This window comes from Cotesia typhae, unplaced genomic scaffold, assembly GCF_013202065.1.
Source record: "Cotesia typhae breed Kobodo isofemale line unplaced genomic scaffold, CoteBio_Ctyphae contig_26, whole genome shotgun sequence".
Classification (NCBI taxonomy): domain Eukaryota; kingdom Metazoa; phylum Arthropoda; class Insecta; order Hymenoptera; family Braconidae; genus Cotesia; species Cotesia typhae.
This window is the reverse complement of record NW_027423732.1, coordinates 340,465-365,315: the sequence shown is the minus strand read 5'-3', so window position 1 is coordinate 365,315 and position 24,851 is coordinate 340,465. Positions and strand designations below refer to the sequence as shown.

At 32.2% G+C, this 24,851-nt stretch overlaps 4 protein-coding genes across 8 annotated transcripts in view; 2 read left to right on the top strand and 2 right to left on the bottom strand.

Annotated features, from left to right (window-relative positions):
- Window positions 1–24,791, top strand: part of Ache-2 (acetylcholinesterase 2) — a 32,224-nt gene extending 7,433 nt beyond the window's left edge. The window contains exons 3-7 of the mRNA XM_074239670.1: window positions 11,429–11,571; window positions 15,000–15,152; window positions 19,733–19,896; window positions 24,324–24,478; window positions 24,653–24,791. Of these exons, the coding sequence (XP_074095771.1) occupies window positions 11,429–11,571; window positions 15,000–15,152; window positions 19,733–19,896; window positions 24,324–24,478; window positions 24,653–24,771 (734 nt within the window). The 3' untranslated portion in view covers window positions 24,772–24,791. The remainder of the gene's footprint in view (window positions 1–11,428; window positions 11,572–14,999; window positions 15,153–19,732; window positions 19,897–24,323; window positions 24,479–24,652) is intronic.
- Window positions 1–24,851, top strand: part of LOC141525267 (retinol dehydrogenase 12-like) — a 44,891-nt gene that overhangs the window by 11,769 nt on the left and 8,271 nt on the right. The gene's annotated exons all lie outside the window — the stretch shown is intronic.
- The window catches only part of Aralar1 (calcium-binding mitochondrial carrier protein Aralar1), a 28,738-nt gene continuing 24,998 nt past the window's right edge, over window positions 21,112–24,851 (bottom strand). For 4 of the 5 annotated variants that reach the window (XM_074239663.1, XM_074239665.1, XM_074239668.1 and 1 more), the window contains exons 12-14: window positions 21,590–21,720; window positions 21,351–21,515; window positions 21,112–21,286 (exon numbers count right to left, since the gene is read on the bottom strand). In XM_074239663.1, coding sequence (XP_074095764.1) covers window positions 21,148–21,286; window positions 21,351–21,515; window positions 21,590–21,720 — 435 coding nt within the window. In that variant the 3' untranslated portion in view covers window positions 21,112–21,147. The remainder of the gene's footprint in view (window positions 21,287–21,350; window positions 21,516–21,589; window positions 21,721–24,851) is intronic. The other variant, XM_074239666.1, reaches the window with a different exon arrangement.
- On the bottom strand, window positions 22,376–23,043 carry LOC141525448 (uncharacterized). The gene is made up of 3 exons (XM_074239960.1): window positions 22,954–23,043; window positions 22,610–22,893; window positions 22,376–22,545 (listed from the first exon to the last, which is right to left on the bottom strand). The coding sequence occupies exons 1-3, from the start codon at window positions 23,041–23,043 to the stop codon at window positions 22,404–22,406; spliced, it is 516 nt and encodes a 171-aa protein (XP_074096061.1). The 3' UTR covers window positions 22,376–22,403.

Genomic DNA, 24,851 nt, shown 5'->3' with positions numbered 1-24,851 from the left:
TATTTTTGGAACATTTTACTTCTAATCTTCATTTTGAACCATCCTGAACAACCTTTGAGCGTCAAAAAATTTTTTTGACAAAAAAATTGATTTATGACAAAAAAAATTGAATTTTGACATAAATGTAACAGTTACATTTTTGCCGTTTCGGGGTGAAAGACTGCTCCGATTTGAAAAATTCCAACTTTAATGACTAGAGGCTAATAAAAAGAGACACTGTAGGTTCATAAATCAGAAAAACTGTCAATAGGGGCAAAGTGGGTCGCCCATAAACACCCTAAACAAAGCGATATTTATTTTTCTTTGGAAAAAAAAAAGCAAATATTCAGCAGTCATGACATTTAACCTCTCAAGTTATAACTGAATAGTTAAAAAGATATAGAAAAAGACTTCCGGTATATACAACATGTCTATACAAGTTATATATCCCCCTGTGTGTAGACACGTGAAATTATATATACGACCTAGTTAACCGTGTACATACAACTGGAAAACAACTCACCAACTCATACTTCTAAGGCTATGGTCTTGCTGTAAGACGCTCCCGGCTAGGGGCGAGGGTGGAAAAGTGTAGGTTGCAATACTCACTGACTTTTCACTCCGTAACCCCGTGGCCTTTTAATCACACGATCGATTCATTTATTCATTTTCACCAGAGGTAAATGCCCACTACTGGTTTTTTTTTTTAATTTCATGGCCCGTTTTACCCCTTGGGAATTTTTTTACTGCTTTAGGTGTGCAGTATCAATATTCTAGAGGTTATACCTTTTATTTGAGTCCTATTTTGTTCACTCCTTCAGCTTCAAACTCCAAAAATGTAACTGTTACATTTATGTCAGAATCAAAATTTTTGGTCAAAATTTTTTTTTTTTTGAAAAAAAATTATTTTGACGCCAAAAGGTTGTTCAGGACACTCTAAAACAAACATTTTTGAAGAAAATTTTAGAAAATAACCAACCAGTCGCTCACAGTAACAAAAAATGTAACTGTTACATTTATGTCAAAATTCAAAATTTTTTGATCAATAATTATTTTGACGCTGAAAGGTTATTCGGGATGGTCTATAATAAATATTCCAAGTAAAAATTTTGAAAAAGAATCAACCAGTTGCTCACAGTAACTAAAAATGTAACTGTTACATTTACGTCAAAAAAATTATTTCGATCACGCCGATAAATCTAAAAGCGTCAAATTTATGACAAATTAACAACGAACTTTAACATTCAGCATCAATTATTCTCGCGACCTTATCTATGTCTGTCGGGGCCGAAAAAAAAGTAACTAAAGATTAAAATAAATTGACTTTTTTAAATAAACCGTAACCGAGTTTTACCATCCGATCAACGTCACTGTATTTTAATTAAAGAATAAAAAAAAAAAACCCAAAAAGAAATTATCGGTATTTTTTGAAAAATTAAATCCAAGCAGTCATTTTATTAAAAATAGACGTGTCCTTTCGTTCTTGCTTTTTTGTGGATAATGCATTATCAGAGATATTGATTTTCTCTTTACATCTGGCGTCTCGCTCGCGATATTGCCGCCGGGTGAATCTTGTTCTCGTTGTTTTATTAGTTATTTTTAGGATCCATTATCTCGGAATTATTTAATCGAGATAAACAGACTCAGTTATTTGATAAAAATCAATCCCTATTCATTATTACGCCCATTTTTTATTTACTCAACGCTCGTTAAAACTCGGATTTTCTCGGCTCTGGTTGGAGTTACGGTTTAGTGGCTTGCGGATTCTTAATTCTGAGGAAATTCCGCGTAAAATGAGTACCCACAAGCCCCGATTGCGGCAAACTCACACGTGTGCGTCATGTGTGCTCGTGTGTGCTCATATGACAGAACCCAGGCTTGTGGGTACTCATTCTTCTCGTCTCGGGCTCCTCTTTGTCGTGAGCTGACCAACTTACCCCAAATGTGAACTCACAAGAATATAATCGAGTTTTTTTGTAAGGAAAACCGCAGAAATGAATTAAACTTGGTAAAAGGAGAGCAGTGGGTGGAATATCACCGGAAATTGCAGTCTATTGTTGTCCCTACAATTTACTTACCATTCAGCTTTCAACCTCTCATCCTCTTTAAACTCTCGGAGCTCATCTGACTCTTGTTATCCTTGTAATTCGACTTCCACTGTAAGAAACTCTTTGACAGACTTTTAATCACTAAAACTCTCGGGATTAACTTTCAAGAGATGGCGTTGGTGATAAGTTTTTTAAAAATAACTTTTTAACTATTGGTTTTAATTAAAAATAGTTTATATAAAAGTTGTAGGAAATTTTATTCTCTACAAAAAAGATTTCTTATTATTTTTTAGGATTTTTGATATTTTGGCTGTAAATTGAATTTTTGTAAAGTTGGAAATTTTTTTGAAATTACCAAAATTATGACCTTGAAATTTAATTTTGAATTTTACGCGGAAATATTGATTTTAGGAAAAAATTAATAGATACCAAAATTGTAGTTTAGGAAATTTCTTATCAAAAATATCTAAGTACTTCAGGCCTATCTTTAATATTTCAGGAGTTATCTTTACTTAATTAGTGATAACCCCAAAAAAAAAAAAAACTGGAAAATCCTTCAGTCAGTTTAAAAATAGCTATAACTCCTAAAATATTAACTTTATAAAAAAATTATAAGAGACAAAAATTCTTTACAATTTAATTTCCGTCAACTTTTGTTCGAACAATTATTTCGTAAACCCACTAATTCACCCGCAATTTAAATAAAAAACCGGAAAAATTTATAATGATAATAATTATCGGATATTAGTATTGATTATTATTATCTGTCGATTATCGACAATTTCCATGTCAAACGAACTATTCTATTTCCGGGAGTTGATCCGCGGAATTTAGTATAATTAAAGTAAAGAGAAGGGAGCGTAGAACTAACTCAAACCACTGCAATCTCCTGCGGAATTTAATTTTCTAATTTCTATTTTATTTTCCTAAAATTCAATTTTAAATTAAAAAAAATTAACCTTCTGACTTTTAACTGACTCGTTAAAAATTTCAATCGATATTTATTGGTGCATGGAGTGGTTTTTATACACTATTTACATTCAATTTAATCCAGATAGTGGACAAGTGGGCCGGATAATTCTGTTATCAAATAATCTGCGGTCATTTTATAAATTTTTTCGCGGAAAATTGCACTAAAACGGTGACAATTTACAGTAGAAAGGCCGAGGAGTGGGGGAAGCGCGAGTCCCGGCGCCGGAAATGATAGCTTGTGATCCAGTGATGCGATTAGACGGTCTTTATAACCCTCGATATAAACTGGATACTTTAGCAAGCCATCATCATTATTTACACACTTGGATCTGTATATTAATGTCATTATGTTATCAACCCTCCTATTATTTATTGTGTCATTTTATCAGCGGGGTACAAAGGATTTATTTAGTTTTAAAATAGTGCTTATTATGCAGAGACTGCTTTTCATTGTTATTTTATTTTATACCTTTTTTTTTAGATATTAAATAACAATTTTAGGGGTCATGATCGATTTTGCTGAGTTATCATTATTTAAGTTACGATAAATCCTAAAGTATTGAAGATAGAGTTGAAGTACGTTAATATTTTTTGTAGGAAATTTCCTAAGCTACAATTTTGGTATCTTATAATTTTTTCCTAAAATTAATATTTTAGGAGTTATCGCCATTTCTACAGTACTTGGTCATCTACGCACTACTGCGCACAATTGAGGTCACCATATCTCCTAAAATATTGAAGATAGGGTTGAAGTACGTTAATATTTTTTGTAGGAAATTTCCTAAGCTACAAATTTGGTTTCTTATGAATTTTTCCTAAAATTAATATTTTAGGAGTTATCACTACTTTTAAATTAATTTAGTTCTATTTTAATAAAAAAATTCTGTTGTAAATATAAATAAAACAGGACAAGACAATAAAGATTATTAAATAAACATAATCTTCATCGGGTATGCTCCTATAGAACACATACGAAGAAAATCGGTATTCAGAGAGTGCACACCAAACTACAGCTGTAATGAGTTTCCAAAGGCTTCTGGCGGTTCCCGAGCTGTCCACAGTACAAAAGAGCTTTTATCATTCCCGCGGGTCGTTTGGCTTTCCAGTGACTCGTATCATAGCGTCACACATTTTTCCGCTCGATTCTTTGTTCAAACGCAAGAACAAGAATAAAAAAAAAAAACAATAAATTATTTAATTATTTATTATTGAAAATTTATTAATTTTTTTTTTTTTTTTTTAATTTAACCAACGTGAAGTTAATTTGCGATAAAATGTCGCGCCACTGAGGCTCAGGGACACTTCCGGTTGCACTGGCATCCGGAATTACTCGATGAATTATTCAAGAGTTTAATATTGCACCTGCGATATTGTGCGCTCCGTGCTTACATTATTGCATTCCGATGTCTTACTTTTATTGCTACCATTTACAGACAAGTCAATAATAAATTAGCTTTTTTGTAAGAGAGTGTGAAAAAACTTTTTTTTGTACTTAGTAATTTTTATCATGCAAAATTTTTACAGTGGAGGGGGAAATTTTAGGAGCGTGGTAAAAATTATTGTGCCTTTTTTTGGTTGTGGTCATAAAAATGACGATAACTCCTAAAATATTGATTTTAGGAAAAAATCATAAGAATCCAAAATTGTAGCTTAAAAAATTTCCTACAAAAAACATTCACGTACTTCAACTCTATCTTCAATATTTTAGGAGATATGGAGACCTAAAGTGTGCGTAAGAGTGCGTAAATCATTACGCACAATATAAATATTCATAACTCCTAAAATATTGATTTTAGGAAAAAATTATAAGAGACAAAAATTGTAGCTTAGGAAATTTCCTACAAAAAATATCTAAGTACTTCAACTCTACTTTCAATATTTTAAGAGTTATCGTCACTTGAATCCAAAAAATTTTCTGCTAAAAATTTTCAGCAAATATTTTAGGAAAAATCTGCACAACCCATAACTGTAATTAAAAACCTGGATTAATAATTTCAATTAACATTCAAATCTAGCACGACAATGACCCTTGAGGCTTATATTTTTTATTTGTCCCTTTTTTTATTTCTCGTTCTCTCTTGTGAATTTTCACTCCGCCGATACCATGCGATAATCGAATTTTTGTGACCTGGATTCCCAGCTCTGGTTCGACAGCTTTTATTTCGCCTGCGACGTATCTGCCACCGTAAAAATATTATTTTATTTTAATTATTAAGATATATAGTCTATTATTATTATTATTATTATTATTATTATGATTCATAATAATTACCATAATAACAAAAGCAACAGTTAAAATTGTTGGAATGTTAATTAAGATATTTTTCGATAATTTATTACACCCCCGCGCATAATTATTTTCATGTGGGAGGTAAACGATGAATATTCATGCTACTTGAAATGTAATTTCACTTAAATGACGTGTGACGAGCGGCAACTTTCATAACAATTTGCTTCGGTGTATCAAAATAGGAATTTCATGTATTAAATATGGAATTTTCAAAATTCTCAGAATAATTATAAGAAATTATGCTTTTCAGATTATATTAGAGCTTTTTTATTTATTCAAGGTTCCTATGGTATTTTAGAACTAGATAAAGTATATAATCAATATAAAAATTTGTCGGGCTACAATTATTGACTCTTATGATTTTTTCCTAAAGTGATTATCTTAGGAGTTATCACCATTATTATAGTGCATAGTTAACTACGCACGCCTACGCACGATTTAGGTCTCCATATCTCCTAAAATTTTGAAGATAGAGTTCAAGTTCTAAGACGTTTTCCATAGGAAATTTCCTAAGCTACAATTTTGGTCTCCTATGATTTTTTCTTAATATCAATATTTTAGGAGTTATCGCCATTATTACAGTGCGTAGTCAACTACGCACGCCTACACACGATTTAGGTCTTCATATCTTCTAAAATATTGAAGATAGAGCTAAAGTGAGAGAACATTTTTTGTAGGAAATTTCCTAAGCTACAATTTTGTATTCATATAATTTTCTCGTAAAATGAATATTTTAGGAGTTATCGCAATTTTTCCAACGACTAGTCCTTGGGTGACTACTTTATCCCACAAGCTCTCGTATTTCCTCACACCCTAGCCCTTGAACTTGCAAACAACCCGAAAGCTTTTGCAATAACAATCATCTGAAACCCCGAGCTTGCGGATTAAGACCCGAACTTCGTGAAAAATAGTAGTTTTTACTAGCAAACTACCGGATAGCCTTGAAGTATTTAACCCATTAAAACAGCCGTAGCCTGAAATCCTGACCCGAGGCTGACCACTCAATCAATTAATCCTCAAAGCCTGGGAGATCTCCAAGCCCATACACTCAACCACGAAACTATCCTCAACGACACCGTATCTAGTCCGAGAAGTTGTTATATACACACTGTGGAAGCCAGGAAGCTCGCAAATTGAAATTAATGTTTGGTACTTCGGTAACATATCACGATCATCAGCAACATCAACATCAGGCGCAGCCTTAGCCGCAGCTCGGGCTTCGATACCAGAGCCACTAACAGTGCAACATAAACAGCACTCTTGAACAATAATCCTCGTTACATATTGTGATCGTTATCTGGCTATGATTATCATTATTGTTATACTGACATATCCGCCGTTTATCAAAAGCTATCATAACAACCTGACTCTATTCAAAAGCTAGGATCATTAGTACGAACTAGTATCGGTGTCATAAACACGTTTGCATTAGTGTAATTATTTATTATCTTCTTTTATCGGGAGCTTTTGTACGGATCTTCTACAATAGCTGCAAGCTCAATGGTTTGAAAAGCTTTTATGATAGGAAATTTTCTAAGCTACAATTTTGGACTCTTACAATTTTTTCCTAAACTCAATATTTTAGGAGTTATCGCCTCTTCTACGACTAATATTAGAAATTCGAAAAAAAAGCTCTAAGATATTCCTGCGTCATTAAAATCTCAAGTATAAAAGTTACAATCAACAAACTTGAAGAATTCGACAAGTGAGTCAAGTTAAACTTGCAAGCTTTCAGGTTAATTAAAGTCTTTCCCCGCAAGCTCTGGTATTTTTAAAATCCCGAGATCCCGTACTTTTCATTGGTACTCGAGCTTTCATGCTAATGAGCTCACGGATGGTAAGCTTGCGAGTTGAATATTTTCTGCATTACACGGGCAATAATAATAGATAACATTGGGTGAATATTATCGAAATGCCTGAATTATCAAGCATTTATCGAGCTGCAAATGATTTTAACATTAGCTATTGATTCGGTGATTACGGTCTCAAGGCCGAGCTTAATCGATAGCTGTGACGAGCTTGAGTAATAATATTTTAATATCGTTAATTATTCAAGCTCAGTTGGTGCTAGCTTTCCAAAAAATTTAAATACTAGGTTGTATTCATTATTGATAAAATTTTAATCTTTAGCTTGCAAGCTCACCGGTTAAATAACAGTGAACACCGCAAGCTCGCATATTATTATGATCTTTGGGTTGTCATCTTCAAAATATACATTGAGCTTTTAACGTTGAAAGGTTTGTTTGCTGAAAGTTTGCAGCTCAACAACGAGAAACCAGAAATTTTCTGTAAATTGATAATTGCTTGAAATGTTGTAAAGGATTTGATGTAATATTTCTTAAGATTGAATTTGTAAAAAAAAATCTTGAAGAGAGCTTTGGGGAAAAGCGTAAAATCGTAAAGGGGAAAAAAAGTTAATTCGTGTGACGGAGAAAATTGTTTCTCCAACTTTCTCTTTATCTCAATCCTCTTATCTGGAAGACTGGGGTTGATTATGTTCTCAGCTGTGTGTTGTAAGTTTCGTCTACGTCTCGGACTATTTTCTAACATCTTCAATGTCTTTTCTTCTTAACAGTAAATACTAGAGTTTGTAAGAAACTCAACTTCTAGTGATGCAATTTCAACTACTGTCATGAAACTTTTGCTATAAAAAATCTTTTCCTAATTTTCAATTTTTATCTTGCAAGCTTTCACTCTAGATACGTTCAAATCGTAAAAGCTCTTGGGTTTTTTTAATCTACTGACCTCGATATATAAAATATACCTGGAGCTTGCAATCAAATGTCGTTTCTTAACCCAGAGCTTGCAAGTTAAAACAACGATCTTTTACAATAATCATAAAACTCTAAAGAAAGTAATCTTTTTTATCTTCAATATTTTCCGATTTTCTTTTGCAAGCTTTCAGTCTACAAGCTTGTGAATCACGAAAGCTCGCAACTTTTTTGAGTCTTCTCACCGTCATCTACAAAATACATATCGAGCTTTTGATCTTGCTCTCATATTTCACCGAAAGCTTACAAGTTTTAATTACCAAGTAAAATTTACTCACGTAAAATTGACAGAATTAATTGTTCGCACTCGGAGAAAAAGCTCTTGGGGAGTTAATTATGAAAACTGTGAACGTGAAGAGAATAAAAAAGCTCCGATACGATTTACAAAATGTCTAGAGAGAAGCAGAGGGTCAGGTAAATTGGTGCGGTTCTACCTGAGCAAAAAGAAAAGATAGGGCTTGCAAGGTTTTAGGCTATTTGATGTTTTATCTAGCAAGCTTTTACCTATTCTTCCACTTGTGACTCAAGCTCTCACTAAAAGCTCTTACAAGCTCAAATATATTTTTACATTCTGCTAACTTCGGTACAAGTCAACTTGCTGAGTTTTTGACCTCTGATAGCTCGATATTTCGTTCTATCAGCGCTGTGGTTAAGCTATAGTCACTTTGACCTACAAGCTCTCTATAAGCTTATTTCTTCCTGCAAGCTCCAGGGAATTATGATTTTAATATTTTTTAGTAGGCTCTTTATATCTTCTGAAATATTAAAGATAGAGATGAAGTACAAAAACATTTTTTGTAGGTAATTTCCTAAGCTACAATTTCAGTCCTATGAAATTTTTTCCTAAAACCAATATTTTAGGAGTTATAGCCAATTTTATAGCACCCACCTGACCATTAACAATTTATATCGTCAAACCAGCCATAATTTTTTATTATACATAAATATTACATAATGTAGGAGCAATAAAAACAAAATTACTTATTTATGGGTTTTGCAATTAAATTTATCTCGTAAAACAGAGATGTATGTACCTAAAATAAATGGTTTCCGAGAGTGAAAATGGGTGATTTTTCTCGGAGAATTCATTAAAAATCACTAAAACATGAGATACATAAAAACATAAAGATAAAAGATAATTAATAGTTGTGTGAAAAAAATAAAAACAAAAAAAAACGGGGATGATATATAATTTGAAAGGAAAGAAAGTCCAGCGCACACAACGGAAGTGTTAGAGGTAGCCAACAAGTTGCTAGTGTCGAATCGATAGAGGCTGGTGAGCCTGGGGGTACTATGTAGGCAGGTGAGAAGGTCGTGCCTCCCGGTTTTACCCTCACTCTACTAGACGTGGCCATCATCCCCTGCCAGCATACACCGATATCAGCTGAAACTTTACTGGGTTTAAAACTGTGCTTAAAACAAATTTAATTCTTTAAAATATTTACGAGATTATAATTTTATAATGAATCACTACAATAATTGTAGTTAAAATGGCGATAATTCCTAAAATATTGATTTTAGGAAAAAATTTTATAGGACTGAAATTGTAGCTTAGGAAATTTCCTATAAAAAACATTAACGTACTTCAACTTTATCTTCAATATTTTAGGAGATATGGTGATCTAAATTGTGCGCAGCAGTGCGTAGATGACTACACACTAAAATAATGACCATAACTCCTAAAATATTGATTTTAGGAAAAATTCATAAGAGATTAAAATTGTAGCTTAGAAAATGTCCTATAAAAAACATTAACGTACTTCAACTCTATCTTGAATATTTTAGGAGATATGAAGACTTAAATCGTGCGTAGGAGTGCGTAGTTATCTACGCACTGTTATAAAAGCGATAACTCCTAAAATATTAATTTTAGGAAAAAATAATAAGAAACTAAAATTGTAGCTTAATTAATTTCCTATAAAAACCATTCTTGTCATTTTCATCTGTTTCGAATATTCAAGGACGTATGAAGAGTTAATTCACATTTGCGTCAAAACTCATGTTTCAATTATTTGTTTTTCAAAAAAAAAAAACAGGTAGTTATAAATTCTAATGAGCACTAAATTGCAATGCATCAGCATACCTTTGAATAAAACGATAAAAAAATCTGTATAATACACCGAGAAGCATGAAAACTGACATTAAACAGACAAAACAGACAATGTGCTGAAACAGAGCCTCCATATATTCACAATAAAAGTTTTCAGCTCCGCGAGGGTAAATAAAAAGCAAAAAAATAAAAGAGAAATGAAACATTTTTTATCCGATCCGTTCCGCAGATGCAATAAAAAAAAGGAGAGAAAAAGTCTTTTGATACACGAGAGTACACGGGCGGTGACGGGCAAGGGTAGAAGAATTGAGGGGGAGGGTAAATGTGCATATGTGTACGGAATGTACTCGCGTTTTTTATCAACATTTATAAATGATGGCATTAAAGTTGTCGAGTAATTTCCAGCGACAACATTTTTTCTCCATCATAGAATTATTTACAGCGAAAGCGTCATCGATCCGGCCTTACTCTACGGTCATTTATTTTTTTTTTCAACGCCAGTGATAATGATAATTATTATTATTATCATATAGATTATAAATTGAGAGAGAAAATGGCTATTTTTGGGTTTATGGAATTAGGGATAAGAAAAATGGCTATAACTCCTAAAATATTGATTATAGGGAAAAATCATAAGAAACCAAAATTGTAGCTTAAGAAATTTCCTATAAAAAATATTAACGTACTTCAACTCTATCTTCAATATTTTAGGAGATATGAAGATTTCAATTGTTCGTAGGAGTGCGTAGATATCTACGCACTGTATTTAAGGCGATAACTCCTAAAATATTGATTTTAGGAAAAAATCATAGGAGACTAAAATTATAGCTTAGAAAATTTCCTACAAAAAACGTTCATGTTGTGAACGTCTATCTTGAATATTTTAGCAGCTACATAATAATTAATTCTGACCCATTACAACCCATAGAAACATCGACCCTTCATGTAGCAAAAAAGCTCCTTCTCATCTATCTTGCCTATTGAAATTTCGTGTAAGTGCATTATTTGTATCCCGTCCAGAAGTAACTCAACTACATCGTGGAAAAATGATTTCCAGAGAGAACAAAGAATAAAAGAAGCAGGCAGCCAGAGGAGAATATTGTGAATACAAATGCACGTGTTGACATTTCTTGTAGCTAATATATGTCACAAGCATCTTTCCGGAGAGAATGCCAGAAAAGAGTGCAGATAAAGTGCCTCCAGGTGGTGAAAGAGCATCCGCATTTTTCCCGATATTTTGTCGTACATTTCTTATCACTTCCTCTCGGGGGTAGAAAAAAAAATCTAAATTCAAGTCGTAATTATTTTTTTGTTCCAGGAACGTACTTCATTTTGTACGACTTTATCGATTACTTTGAGAAGGACCAGCCGAGCTTTTTACAACGAGAAAAATTTCTGAGCATCATAAATACTATTTTTAAAAACATGACTGAGGTCGAGAGGGAAGCTATCGCGTTTCAGGTAAGAATTATTTTTATTTTCTCTGCAGTACTGCGGAAAATTGTCTACAAGCTTATACACGAACAATGTCCTTTGTTTGGAATAAAAAAAATTCATGTCCGATTGGGCTTTTACATCGGCGATACGGGCGTGGAGGTTGGAAGAAATTAAAGCCGAATAAAAATAATAGAGGCGAAACGAGCGGAAAAACCGGAATACAAACAATGCTAACAATGTTTTTGTTTTGTTTTATTTTAGAGGAATTTTTGCAGTGATTTTTTTGAGGTTTAATTATTAAAGGTAGTATAAAAGTGGCTGTAACTCCTAAAATATTGATTTTAGGAAAAAATTATAAGAGACAAAAATTGTAGCTTAGGAAATTTCCTACAAAAAACGTCAACGTACTTCAACTCTATCTTTAATATTTTAGGAGATATGGCAATAATCACTAGGGAAAATTTATAGATCCGTTAAAAAAACGTAGCTGTTTTTGGGTCGACGGATTTTGAAACTGACGTCAAAAAGTCTTAGGGATCTTCAAAATAAAGACTTCTACAAAGTTTGAACCCAATCGGTTCAGTAGTTTTTAAATGGGAGCGATTTTAATTTTCAAAATTTTTCCTAATTCATCAATGACGTCACGATATCTCGTCAACGGGTTGTCAGATTTGAAAACGCCGACGAAGGTTTGTCGGGGACGGTATACTAGACACCCTTATAAATTTTAAAACCAATCTGATCATTAGTTTTTAAGTGGTACGAAAATTAATAAAAAATAAGCAGTGGGGGAAATCAGAGCTTTTAAATGGGAGGAAAAACGCGGTCTGGTCTTCCATAAAATTTTAATTCGTGGTTAATTTCCATAATAGAGGCCTTAATAGTTAATTCCACGCATAATTTCACAGAGATTAACATTGACAAGAAAAAACAGAGTGACTCAAGTTGAGTAAAAAATGTAAATACTAAAGAGCGAGAGTTATGCAACTAGCATGAAAAAAGGGCTTTCTAATGCTGGATTTTAATTATGTAAGTAACCCACCTGTGGACATTGTCTTGGCTTTGTTCGGTGCTTCGGCAACAATTTAAATGACAAGCTTTGCCGGGAATGCTCAGTTCCTTCTTCCTCCTCCCCTTCCTCCTTTTTCCTTTGTAATTGTACTGTGACATTCTCCCAGCATTCTAAAGTCCAGACACATTTTCCGGATTGCTAATTATACTTTACATCATTCAACATTCATTAACTTGAACAAACATTTTTTTTTCCGTTTTCCGATGTCAAAAAATCCTTCATTTTCCCCCACTCCTTTTGATTAATTCTCGTACCACTCAAAAACTACCAAGCCGATTGGCTCCAAAATTTACAAGGGCGTCTAGTATACCATCCCCGACAAACCTTCGTCCGTGTTTTTGAATCTGACAACCCGCCGACGAAATATCGTGACGTCATTGACGAATTAGGAAAAATTTTGAAAATTAAAATCGCTCCTATTCGGAAACTACTGAACTGATTGGGTTCAAACTTTGTAGAAGGCTTTATTTTCATGTCCCCTAAGACCCTTCGACGTCAGTTTCAAAATCCGTTGATCCAAAAAATCACTCAATTTTCCCCCACTCCTTATTTTTGATTAATTATCGAACAATACGGAAACTATTAACCGGATTGGTTTCAAAATTTACAAGGACACTTAGTACACAAAGACAGAGGAAGCTTCGAGGCGGTTATCGAATTGAAAAGCTCATTAGAGAGATATCGTGGTTATAATGATCAATAGATACATCGGGTTTTGTTTTAGCATTAAAACTTGGACAAAGTTCCAATTGGGACTAACGAAGGGTTGGAATAGATCAATTAGTGACGGAGGTTGTTGGAGCGCGACAATAGACAATCAGAGAAGAGTTCTTGGGGCGAATTGTTGCATAAAATAATTGATAGGGAGAAGTTATAAAATAGTCAATTCTCAATAGTCAATTTAAAAATGATTATTATTTTCTGCACAAGCTGCACTTGATTACTGCCATCAGTTTTATGTGGGAGAGCCGAATAGAAATGCCCTCCAGGATAATGAAATAAGTTAGTGCTTCTATTTCCGTTTTCGCTTCTCGCGGGTCTTCTCTCCCCCGTTAAAAACCCACCACCAACGCCCATTCAATCGATTCTAATTCATTTAAACTATTAATTCACATTAACAACACTGCCAATCACTTTTTTGTTTCCAGAGCTTTTTTATGTTTGCTCAATGGAGTTTTATTAATCACTTTTTTTTTTTTTTTTTTTTTTTTTTTTTTTTTTAAATGGCTATAACTCCTAAAATATTGATTTTAAGAAAAATTTATAAGAAATCAAAATTGTAGCTTAGGAAATTTCCTACAAAAAATATTAACGTACTTCAACTCCATCTTCAATATTTTAGGAGATATAGCTACTTAAGTGGTGTTGACCTAATGGAAAATGAAAAATCAATAACTAGTATTTATTAAAGAGGCGATAACTCCTAAAATATAGAATTTAGGTAAAATATTGGATTAGTAAAATTATAGTTCATAAACTTCTGATATTTTAAATCCACATTATTTCTACTTAACCTATAATTATTAAAAGTTTCAGAAGCGGATGAATAAAATAAAATCACAAGTATTAACTATTCCGAATATCTTTGTATTAATTATAAAAGCATTCTACTAATTAAAACCTGTTTGCACTATTAATTAAACTCGCTTCCAATATCGTGACGTCATGTGTTTAACAAATATTTATGTTTGCTATGCATTGCCACCAGAGGCAAAAGTAATTTGATTCGATGTTTACGATACCTGACTGTCTACTCTCACGCAATTTGCAATCTTAATTCTAATTTCAATTACACTTTCCATTAACCTGCTTAAGAATTAATGATTTTTTGGTAAGTGGTGGGGGAAAAGTGGGTGATTTTTTGGGTCAACGGATTTTAAAAATTACTTCGAAGGGTCTTAGGGGACATGAAAATAAAGAATTCTACAAAGTTTGAACCTAATTGGTTCAGTAGTTTTTAAATGGGAGCGATTTTAATTTAAAAAATTTTTCCTGATTCATTAATGACGTCACGATATCTCGGCGACGGGTCGTCAGATTCAAAAACGCCGACGAAGGTTTGGGTAAGGTACTATCCTCGATGCTCCTATAAATTTTCAACCTAATCTCTTGAATATTCTCCAAATCATTTAGGAAAATCAAATTTAGAAAAATACAAAATTTTAATCTAGTCGCTTAAAAATTGATTATAACTCCTAAAATATTGGTTTTAGGAAAAAATCGTAAAAATTGTAACTTAAGAAAATTTCCTACAAAAAATATTAACGTACTTCAACTCTATCTCTAATATTTTAGGAGATATGTGCACTTAAATAATATTGAATTTTAAAATGAAGAATTTTAACTAAGAGAGTCTAATTACCGAAATTATTTATTGCAGTACACTGACTGGGAGCGGCCTAAAGATGGTTACAGATATCAGAAAGCAATCGCTGATATTGTTGGTGATTATTTTTTTATATGTCCGTCCACACTCTTCGCTCAATTGTTCGCCGAGCGCGGAATGAAGGTCTACTATTATTTCTTCACCCAGGTGAGTCAATTTATCAATTTTTATAAATATTAATTCAATTTAAAAATCTAATTAGGAAGAGAAAAGAGCAAAGGGGCGAGAGGAGAGGCGTTGTAACTTAAATAGCTCGGGGGAAACTCCGGAAGTTGTAGACTCTGTGATATACGTTGTCGGACGCGTTTCAAAGAGTTTTATAAAAGTTTATAGAAGCGCTTGAGAGCAAATATCACAGTGCATTCTGTATGGCCGTACACACTGCGTATTTACTCACCCTGTTTACTCCGGAGCAATCCTGTTACCTGAATAAATACCGGCTTTGAAAAAGAGATAAGATGGAAGCGGAGCTAGATGGGAAGTGTCAATTTTGTGAGTTTAAGGAAATTGTTTAAAGGAAAAAAGGGGTGATAACTCCTAAAATATTGGGCTTATTTTCAAGATAGGAACTTTAAGAATTGACCAAAAACATTACCCTCGAAAGTTTTAATGTCAAGTGAAATTTAAATCGTCTATTTAAATAATTCAACTTCTAGTTTCCTAACTCTCGGCCCTATATATCCCGGATATACATATAGTTAACATCTGTAGCAACCAGATAAAGCAGTTCCCGAGAGATTAAATCATTTATTATACCCTTTAATAGCTTGCATTTAAGTTAGTTGGTCTCCATATAAAAAAAACTAATAATAATAATTGAGATAATGTCATTTTAATAGATAAAAATTAATCAAAAACCGAAAAAAATCATTAAAATCCCTATTTTTTAGGTTTAAAATAGGATTTTTTGTGACAAAAAAATTTTTTTTATAAAAATTAATGCATGGACTGTATAGTGTATTCAATAACAAGTAAATTGGTGTATAATTTTTGATATATACACCAACAAAAACCCAAAAAAATCACTAATTACCAAAAAAAACTCATGAAAATCGCTATTTTTTGTACTTTGTAGGTTTAAAATGAGATTTTTTTGATGAAAAAAATTTTTGTTGAAAAAATCAATGGATAGAGGTTGTAATGCATTTAATAACGAGTAAATTGGTGTATAATTTTTGATATATACACCAACAAAAACCCAAAAAAATCACTAATTACCAAAAAAACTCATTAAAATTGCTATTTTATGTGTTTTCAAGGTTTAAAATGGGATTTTCTTGATCAAAAAAATTTTTTTTGAAAAAACTAATGGATAGAGGTTGTAGTAGATTTAATTGCGAGTAAAATGGTGTATGAATTTTTAAATTTTTACCAATAAAAACCCAAAAAAATCCCGATTGAAACTCAAAAACCTTACAAATCTGCATAATTTCGTGATTTTTTTGGTATTTACTTCGAAAAAAAAATATTATCCCACATAATAACATTAATAATGAATAAAGGAGAATATTTCACAATATAAGTGAATCAGTTTTGGACGGATGATAAATGGATAGCGAGATAACTCGACTGAGCTTTAATGCGAAAGGACTTTAAACTGGTAAGAAAATCTGCGATTTGGTCGCACTCTTACAAGATTCAACTTGACGTGTATGAGTAATGGCATCCTCGGTATCTCTCTTTATATTTAAGCCCTCTATTACCGACCCGCAATATATATACTTGCCTGGAAGCCACCTTGCCTTGTCATAGCCCTTTAAAAGCACGCTATAGTGTACACGTGATGAATTAGTTCTCTAATTACTCACTCGCTTGGGGCGTTTTATCTAAAAGACTACATATTAAGGTCAGAAAAAGCCGGCGGATTCACGGTTTAAATTAAAAATCATTATCAAAATTGACAAAATAATTAACTTGCAAGCATATATTCTCCTCCTACTCCACCTCTATGCGTATTTTCATCCCTTCAAAAACCGGGCATTCTTCTTATTACCCGTATCATATTCAGGAGCACCATTCCTTAGTTAGATAATCCGAACCCCCGACACGGAGTTTAGAACTTCCGAGCCTTTAGCGGCCGACAACCAGCTCTCGCCCTAATCTTATATGCTCCCAGATACCTGAGCTTAATTGCCCCCATTCACGCACTCGTCGCTGCTCATTAACCCAATTACTCTAATCACGGGCATTTAAAAATTTAGAAACCTAAAAAATCGAAATTTTACGTAAAAATTATTATACAGGAAAAAACCGAGATGAGAGTATTAAAAATACTGAGGAAAAAGTTTGCCCGGAGGATTAATGCTGTCTGTTCGTGTAGGGGACAATTTATAGCTGGATTTATCTTGGCTGAGTTTATTTTCTTCCAAGGACAAGGGCGTCTAATGGCGAATCGATCGGGGAAAAATTTTTCTGACGACTAACGAAGCCTAAAAATTGTTCCTTGGTTCATTTAAAATGTAATTATGTGGGTAAATACATTTATTTTGGATTAAATAACCAGAAAAATCATAAAATTACAAAAGTTTTTGAGGTTTTGCGATTTCAATTGGGATTTTTTTGGGTTTTCATTCGTGGAAATGTAAATATTTATACACCATTGTACTCGCAATTGAACCGACTATAACCTCTATCCATTGATTTTTTCAAAAAAAATTTTTTTGATAAAAAAAATCCCATTTTAATACTAAAAAATACAAAAAATAGCGATTTTCATGAGTTTTTTTGGTAATTAGTGATTTTTTTGGGTTTTTGTTGGTAAAAATTCAAAAAGCCATATACCATTTTACTCGCAATTAATCCTATTACAACCTCTATTCATTGATTTTTTCAAAAAAAATTTTTTTGATCAAAAAAATCCCATTTGAAATAATGAAAACTCGAAAAAAGTAAAAATTCGGAGTTTTTTGCATTTAAATGTGATTTTCGTGGATAATTATTCTCTGAAACATAAAAAGTTATACATCATTTTACTCATGTTTAAATACCCTACCAGCTCAGTACGCTTACGATCCTAAAAAAAAATAACTTCCCCAAAAAAATCCCAATTATTCACTAGAATAACTTTTCTGACTATTGTTTCTCGTAATTTAAGAGTACAAAAAGTAAGCTTTCATAAAGAGTAAACAGACATGTAAACGAAAAATAAAGAATAACAATAACAGGCCAACATTTTCATTAAAAAGTTGGCATCCGAAAAGAATTTTGCTAACATACATAAGAGTAAATATAATTATTATTCAAGTTTAACAAAATGAAAGGAAGCATGGTGGAAAAAAGGAAGCATAGGAAAAAAAAAAAGTAACTCGATGCAGAATATTAAATCCGTTCCGTTAAACGCAAAGAAATAACTTTTTTTTTCGCCCGAGACGAAACGAAATGAGGAAATTGAAATTCTTTAAAAAGCCCCGGAGTTACCGCAATTCTTCAGTTATTCATGCGTTCGTATCCATATACTTATCTTTTTTATCGATAGTTCTTAACCGGAAGTTTTCTCAGATAACTGTTCTTATAAAACATTAGATTTTGTTTAAAAATCCGCTGTAGAAACATTTAAAGTTGACTTAACAGACAAACCCTCAGGATTTTTTGATTTCAAATGGGATTTTTCTTATTAAAAAAATTTTTTATAGAATAATCAATGCATGGAAGTTGTAGTACACTCTTCAATGAACACAATGATGTATAATTTTTTACATTTCTACCAATAAAAACCCAAAAAAAATCATTAATGATCAAAAAAAAAAAAAAAAAACTCATTAAAATCACTATTTTTTGTGTTTTCAACATTTAAAATAGGATTTTTTCGGTCAAAAAAATTTTTTTGGAAAAAATAAATGGATAGAGGTTGTAGTAGGTTTAATTGCGAGTAAAATGGTGTATGAATTTTTAAATTTTTACCAACAAAAACCCAAAAAAATCACTAATTACCAAAAAAACTCACAAAATATCACAATTTTTTAGTTTTTCTGTTTTTAAATGTGATTTTTTTTCGATCAAAATCAAATTTTATTGTAAAATAAATGCATGGAGAATATAGCCCATTAAATTCCGAGTAAAGCTGTCCATAAATTTTTATATACCCACCGATAAAATCCCCAAAAAATCCCGAATAATCTCAAATATATATTTTTAATCTAATAAAAAAGTAGGTTAATTATTATTTTAATTAATCCCGCAATTAAAATTCAGTATTTATATGAAATAATAAATTACCTCTTAGAAGGATAATAAAATAATACAATCCGGTAATTTAGTGGTCAATTAAAAGCATTCATTTAAAGTTTGGGTTCTGTGCCCGCATTTGAATACAAACTTCAATAGTGACCCCCTACCTCTTTCTGACTCAAATCCGAGCAACTCCCCAGGACTATGAGTTGACCATTGTTCAATAGTGCGTTCATTAGAGCATAAAGGCCACGTCAACTTTCCTCATTAATATCACTTGTAATTATTATTATTATTTTCATTCAAAAATTACCTCTGTAACTTGAACTACTCCTCAAGAGCTTTCATTTGAGTACCCACATGGATTTTTCAGAAATTCCAAAATTTTGGAAAAATTTTCCAGATTTTGGAATTTTTGGAAAAATCGTGTGGGTACTCAAGTGAAAGCTATTGAAGTGTACTTTGACGTGATGAGCTTATATTTGAAAAATAAGTGATATTTAATGAGAAAATGAGGAAAATTTTTTCTATTGATTAAAAAGAAATTTTTTATTTTTCAGAGATCGAGTACGAATTTGTGGGGAGAATGGATGGGCGTAGTCCACGGCGATGAAGTCGAGTATGTTTTTGGACACCCCTTGAACACCTCCTTGAAATACACCGACAAGGAGCGTGAACTGTCCATGAAAATAATATCCGCATTTTCAAACTTCGCCTTTACCGGGTAAGTGAAGGACAAAAACCTTTCAAAGTTGTTTTAATTTAACGTAAAACGAAGAAATGTATTAGGTTTTAGCGATAAAAATAAGAGGATCTTTAAAGAGATATAACCGGGCATAAAAATATGTGTCGTGGTATAGTTACAAGTTATAGGGGAAGACACGTTACTTTAAAGATAAAACAGCCCCACGACTCGAGTATTAAGAGTTTATATTTACTCGATACCTAACCGAGGGTTAATGTTTTTCTTTTATAACTCGGCAAGAGCTTTCGATGTTTAAAAAAAAAAAAAAAATTTTTTTTTATTAACCCTCGATTTTTGAGTCAACAAATGATCTCACATAAAAAAATAATAAGCCGCTCTTGATCTCCTTAAAATTCCGAAAAAAATGACACCTCGCACGACCCGATTGGCCGTAGGTAGATTTTTGATTAATGATCCATAGATCATTCGATAAATTATTAATGCGATTTTTTTAATAAAAGCTTCGGAAGTGATATATAGTGTGAGGGTTCATTTTACTCGGGATGAATAATTCTAGGTCGCTATAAGCTTAGATTTGAAAAAAATAAACTTTTATAAAAATATAAAATATTTCTTTAATTGACATGTCAACGGCCTTTGACACGCAAAAATTTATTTTCAAGTGAATTTCGGGAGAACTTTTCACTCACGTAAAATCAATAAAAACTACTAAAAGACACCTGACTTAAGACTACGTGACTCCTCAGTGATGTCTTACTAGAACGTGTATACAAGTGTAGCAATTGCACGTTCCTTCGATCGCTCGAGAGAAAAAAAAAAAGTTGAATAAAAATAAAACTTTAGCTTCTTTTCTCGACATCAGAGTTGGCTGAGTCGGTTGTTTTCCCTCTATTTGTTTTGAATTATTCTCAAAAAATTTGAATATTATTCATAAAATTTTATTTTTATAATTTTTGTATTTAAATTCTCTCCAAGTTGCATTAAGTTATAAAAAATAATAGATATTTGTAACGTCGATAAAATCCCGAGTAAAATAAGCCGTCACACGACAAGATTGGCCGTAGGTCAATTTTTGATTAATGATCTATAGATCATTTAAGAAATTATTAACGCGATTTTTTTAATGAAAGCTTGGGAATAAGTATAGACTGTTTGGGTTCATTTTACTCGGGCTAGCGGGTTCTAGGTCGTGAGGATCTTAAATTCATAAAATGATAAACTTTTTTGAAATCGAGAAATTTTTATTGAACTAAAAATTCGTTATAAGACTCAAAATTGATAATTTTGGTTATTCATGATGAATGGTGGCATTTGGAGACCCTGAGATCTAAAGAATTGAGCTATGAAACAGTTGAGCTCAGCTTCATTCGGGAATTGTTGTCTTGTGAATACTTCATAGTTAACGTTGCTGTAAATTAACAAATAAATAAATTACCTGTTAGTTAATTACTTTTATTAAGCAAAAAACTTACTGAGTGTTTCCTTGATTATCGCAATGGTACAAAATCATCCATCTGATGTAATCTACACCGAAAATAGTAAAGTCGACGTCAACTATTCCTAAGACAGGCACGTGGTGTCTGAATGTGGGACTGTTCGCGTTACCTTCCACGATAACTGATGTGATCTCGTTAGTTCTAAGAAACATCACGTAATTTTAATAATAATAATTATTATTATTGATTAATGATTTCGGTTAATTTTTAATTACATGGTCGAGATACTCTTGAGGGTTAAAGTGAAGTTAAATGCATAGGGTGGATTCCAGATTATGCGACCGCATTTTAGTCCTCCGTCAGCGAAGGTACCACTACGGCTGTGCAAATACCAGACTCCAGGAGCCTAAAATTAATAAGATACTCGTAATGTAGATAAAATTCTGAAAAAAATGACGTATCGCACGACCAGATTGGCCGCAGGTCGATTTTTGATTAATAATCTATAGATCATTTGATAAATTATTAATGCGATTTTTGATAGGAAGAAAGATTAACTAGGACAGGTTGTAGGTATTAATTTTACTCGGAATTTTACGCTCTAGGTCGTAGTATCATCAATACTCTAAAAAAAAATTATTTTTAAAACTGTAATATTATTTTCTCAAAATAAATTTTTTATATAAATATATTAATATTTTAATTTCAACTAAAAATACTTAAGGATATTCAAATATTAGTCCAACTGTAAGATTAAGTGAGCCAAAAAAAAAAGTAAATACTTTCAAAAATTTTATTTCTATACAAATATTACTTTCTGATTATTTATCCAGCTGTTACTGGATAAATACCCTGATTTTTATGATTAATAATAGGAATTTTAAAAAACCAATTATATATCTTAAAAGCTGACAAAATTCCGAGTAAAATGATCTATAGATCATTTGACAAATTATTAATGCGATTTATCCGCATTAATACTTTCGACCAACCAGGGTTGTGAGGGGTCATTTTACTCGGGATTTCAAAGTCTAGGTCGTGGATATAATTATTTCCAAAATTTTCAAAATTTTTTTTTTTTTTTTTTTTTCAAAATTTTCCACAGTCCTCCCTGTTGATCAGCACCAAGTTCGGGATATTGATTCGTCGTTTTGGGAACACTTGAAGTATTTTTTGGACAGTTCTGTCATCTGGGTTGGGATTTCGGGTCACCACCACATATTTTTGAATCCTAAATTTTGAAATTTTTCAAATTTTCAAAAATCATCAAAATTTTTATTAATCGTAATAATTACCCATAGTTTTGATCACAACTCATCAGAACCGTGTAATCGATATAATTTGTGTCGATAATGTAGTACGCTTGATCATAAATGCCAATCAGGGGAAATCTATAATCAAAAACATCGCTACTTTTTGGAACAATTTCCGCAAGTAATGATTTTTCGGACATTGGAAAATTATTGTAAGTCATTCTACAGATGCACTGATCAGATCGATGGAAAATTACGGTCGTACATGTTCCATTAGTGATTAAATTATTATCACTGCGTTGGAACTCGTACCAAGTTCCAGAAGCCTGGAATTAATTTTATTAATTTTTTTTTTTTGATTTATAAAATCATGATTTTTTCTTTACCAAGTTCTGATCGATGATCACGCGAACACTTGGACATCTAGGCACCGCGGCAGCGATAGCGCAGGAAATTAACACTATAAGGACACGCATTTTGAACACTACTTATGTTTTCTTCATCTGAGGGATTATATAGACTTAATTGAGTATTGTGATTGCAAAATTTGAACAGCTGGCGTCGAGACACGTAAAATGAATATCCACATGTATATATTCCAATTAGGTCAGATTAATTGATTAATTGGTTAATTAAATATTAATGTCTGTTTTTTGCTTAAGAAACAATTTTAATTATAGACTGTGGGTACTTGTTTTTTTGGGGATTTCAAGATCTTGGTCGCGAGGTCAATGATTTTTAGAAGGCCGGTTAATTTTTTTTTGTTGATCGTTAATGAAATGATTAATCGAGCTTGGATGGGAAGGAAGGAGAGAAGCAGGGGGATTATTTGAATTTCGAGAAAATTCTGAAAAGAATGACGTGTCGCACGAAGTTATTGGCTGCAGGTCGATTTTTGATTAATGATCTATAGATCAATTGATAAATTATTAATGCGATTTTCTTAGTGAAAGCTTCGGAATTTTTGATTAAGTGTAAGGAGTTGTTTTACTCAGGATGGAGAACTCTAGGTCGCTAGGACTTTATTTTTAAAAAATACAAAAATTTTTTTTTCTATTAATGATTAATCGGTGATTAATCGATGCTAGGAATTACTTTAATGAAAAATTTTTTGGAAAATTTTATTCTCCTCAAAATTGTGAAGAGAATAAACCGTCGCACGAGTCAATTGGCCGCAGGTCAATGATCTATAGATCATTTAGTAAATTATTAACGCGATTTTCTTAATGAAATCTCGGGAATAAGTATAGAGTGTTTGGGTTCATTTTACTCGGGCTGGCGAGTTCTAGGTCACTAGCACTTCATATTTAAAAAAAAAAAAACGAAATTTTTTTTTTCCTAAAAAAAATTCAAGGAAAATTGATGAGCACTTAAATAAAATAGATTGTAAGCACGATTCTCGGGGGCTTGAGGATCTAACTGAGATTAAAAAAGAAACAGTGAATAAAAATAAATGGGAAAAGATTTATAAGCTAATAAATGGAAGAAAAAAAAAACATTAGCAAAAATAAATAAATTATAACTTTGTATCGTATAAAAAAAATATAAAAATATCTGGTAGCTAAACGACAGTATTTATCTTCAGAATAATTCCCAAGTGGGTAATATAAACCCTAGTCACATATGTTCTTTCCACTCTTTTATTTCTAAAAAACTTTTTTTCTTTTCTATATTCCGGTAAAGCTACCCTTCAAACACGATGATAAATTTCAGACTAAATTCCGATTTACCTTTTACTATTTTTTTGTTTTTTCAGAAAACCGACAGAGGGCGATGATTGGCCAGCTTACACTCGCGACGAACCTCAGTACTATATTTTCAATGCTGAAAAATCGGGACTGGGAACCGGGCCCCGATTGCCGGCTTGCGCATTTTGGAATGAATTTTTGCCGAGATTGGAAGGAATACCAGGTAAGACTTTGTCGATGACCTTGAAACTTTGATCGTGATTTCTGAGTTAAATATTGAAAATTTTTAAAAATCATCTCAGACATTTTTTATAGGAAATTTAATTTCCTACAACTTTTGTTTCAAACGTTTTTCTCTAGGACCTAAATTTAACCTAAAAAAAAATTAATTTTTCAGATCCATCACCGGAGGCGTGCAACGGCGCAATAGCGTCAAGCGTATCAGCTGGAGCGCAAGAATTGCGATCAAAATTGCTCCTAATGCTCGCATTGATAATGATCACCGGCATCATTTAGGTCCTTAAAAGGACCTTAAATGAAATAGAGAAAAATAAAATTGAATAAATATAACAAAGGTCGAATGACTTAGCAAAAGA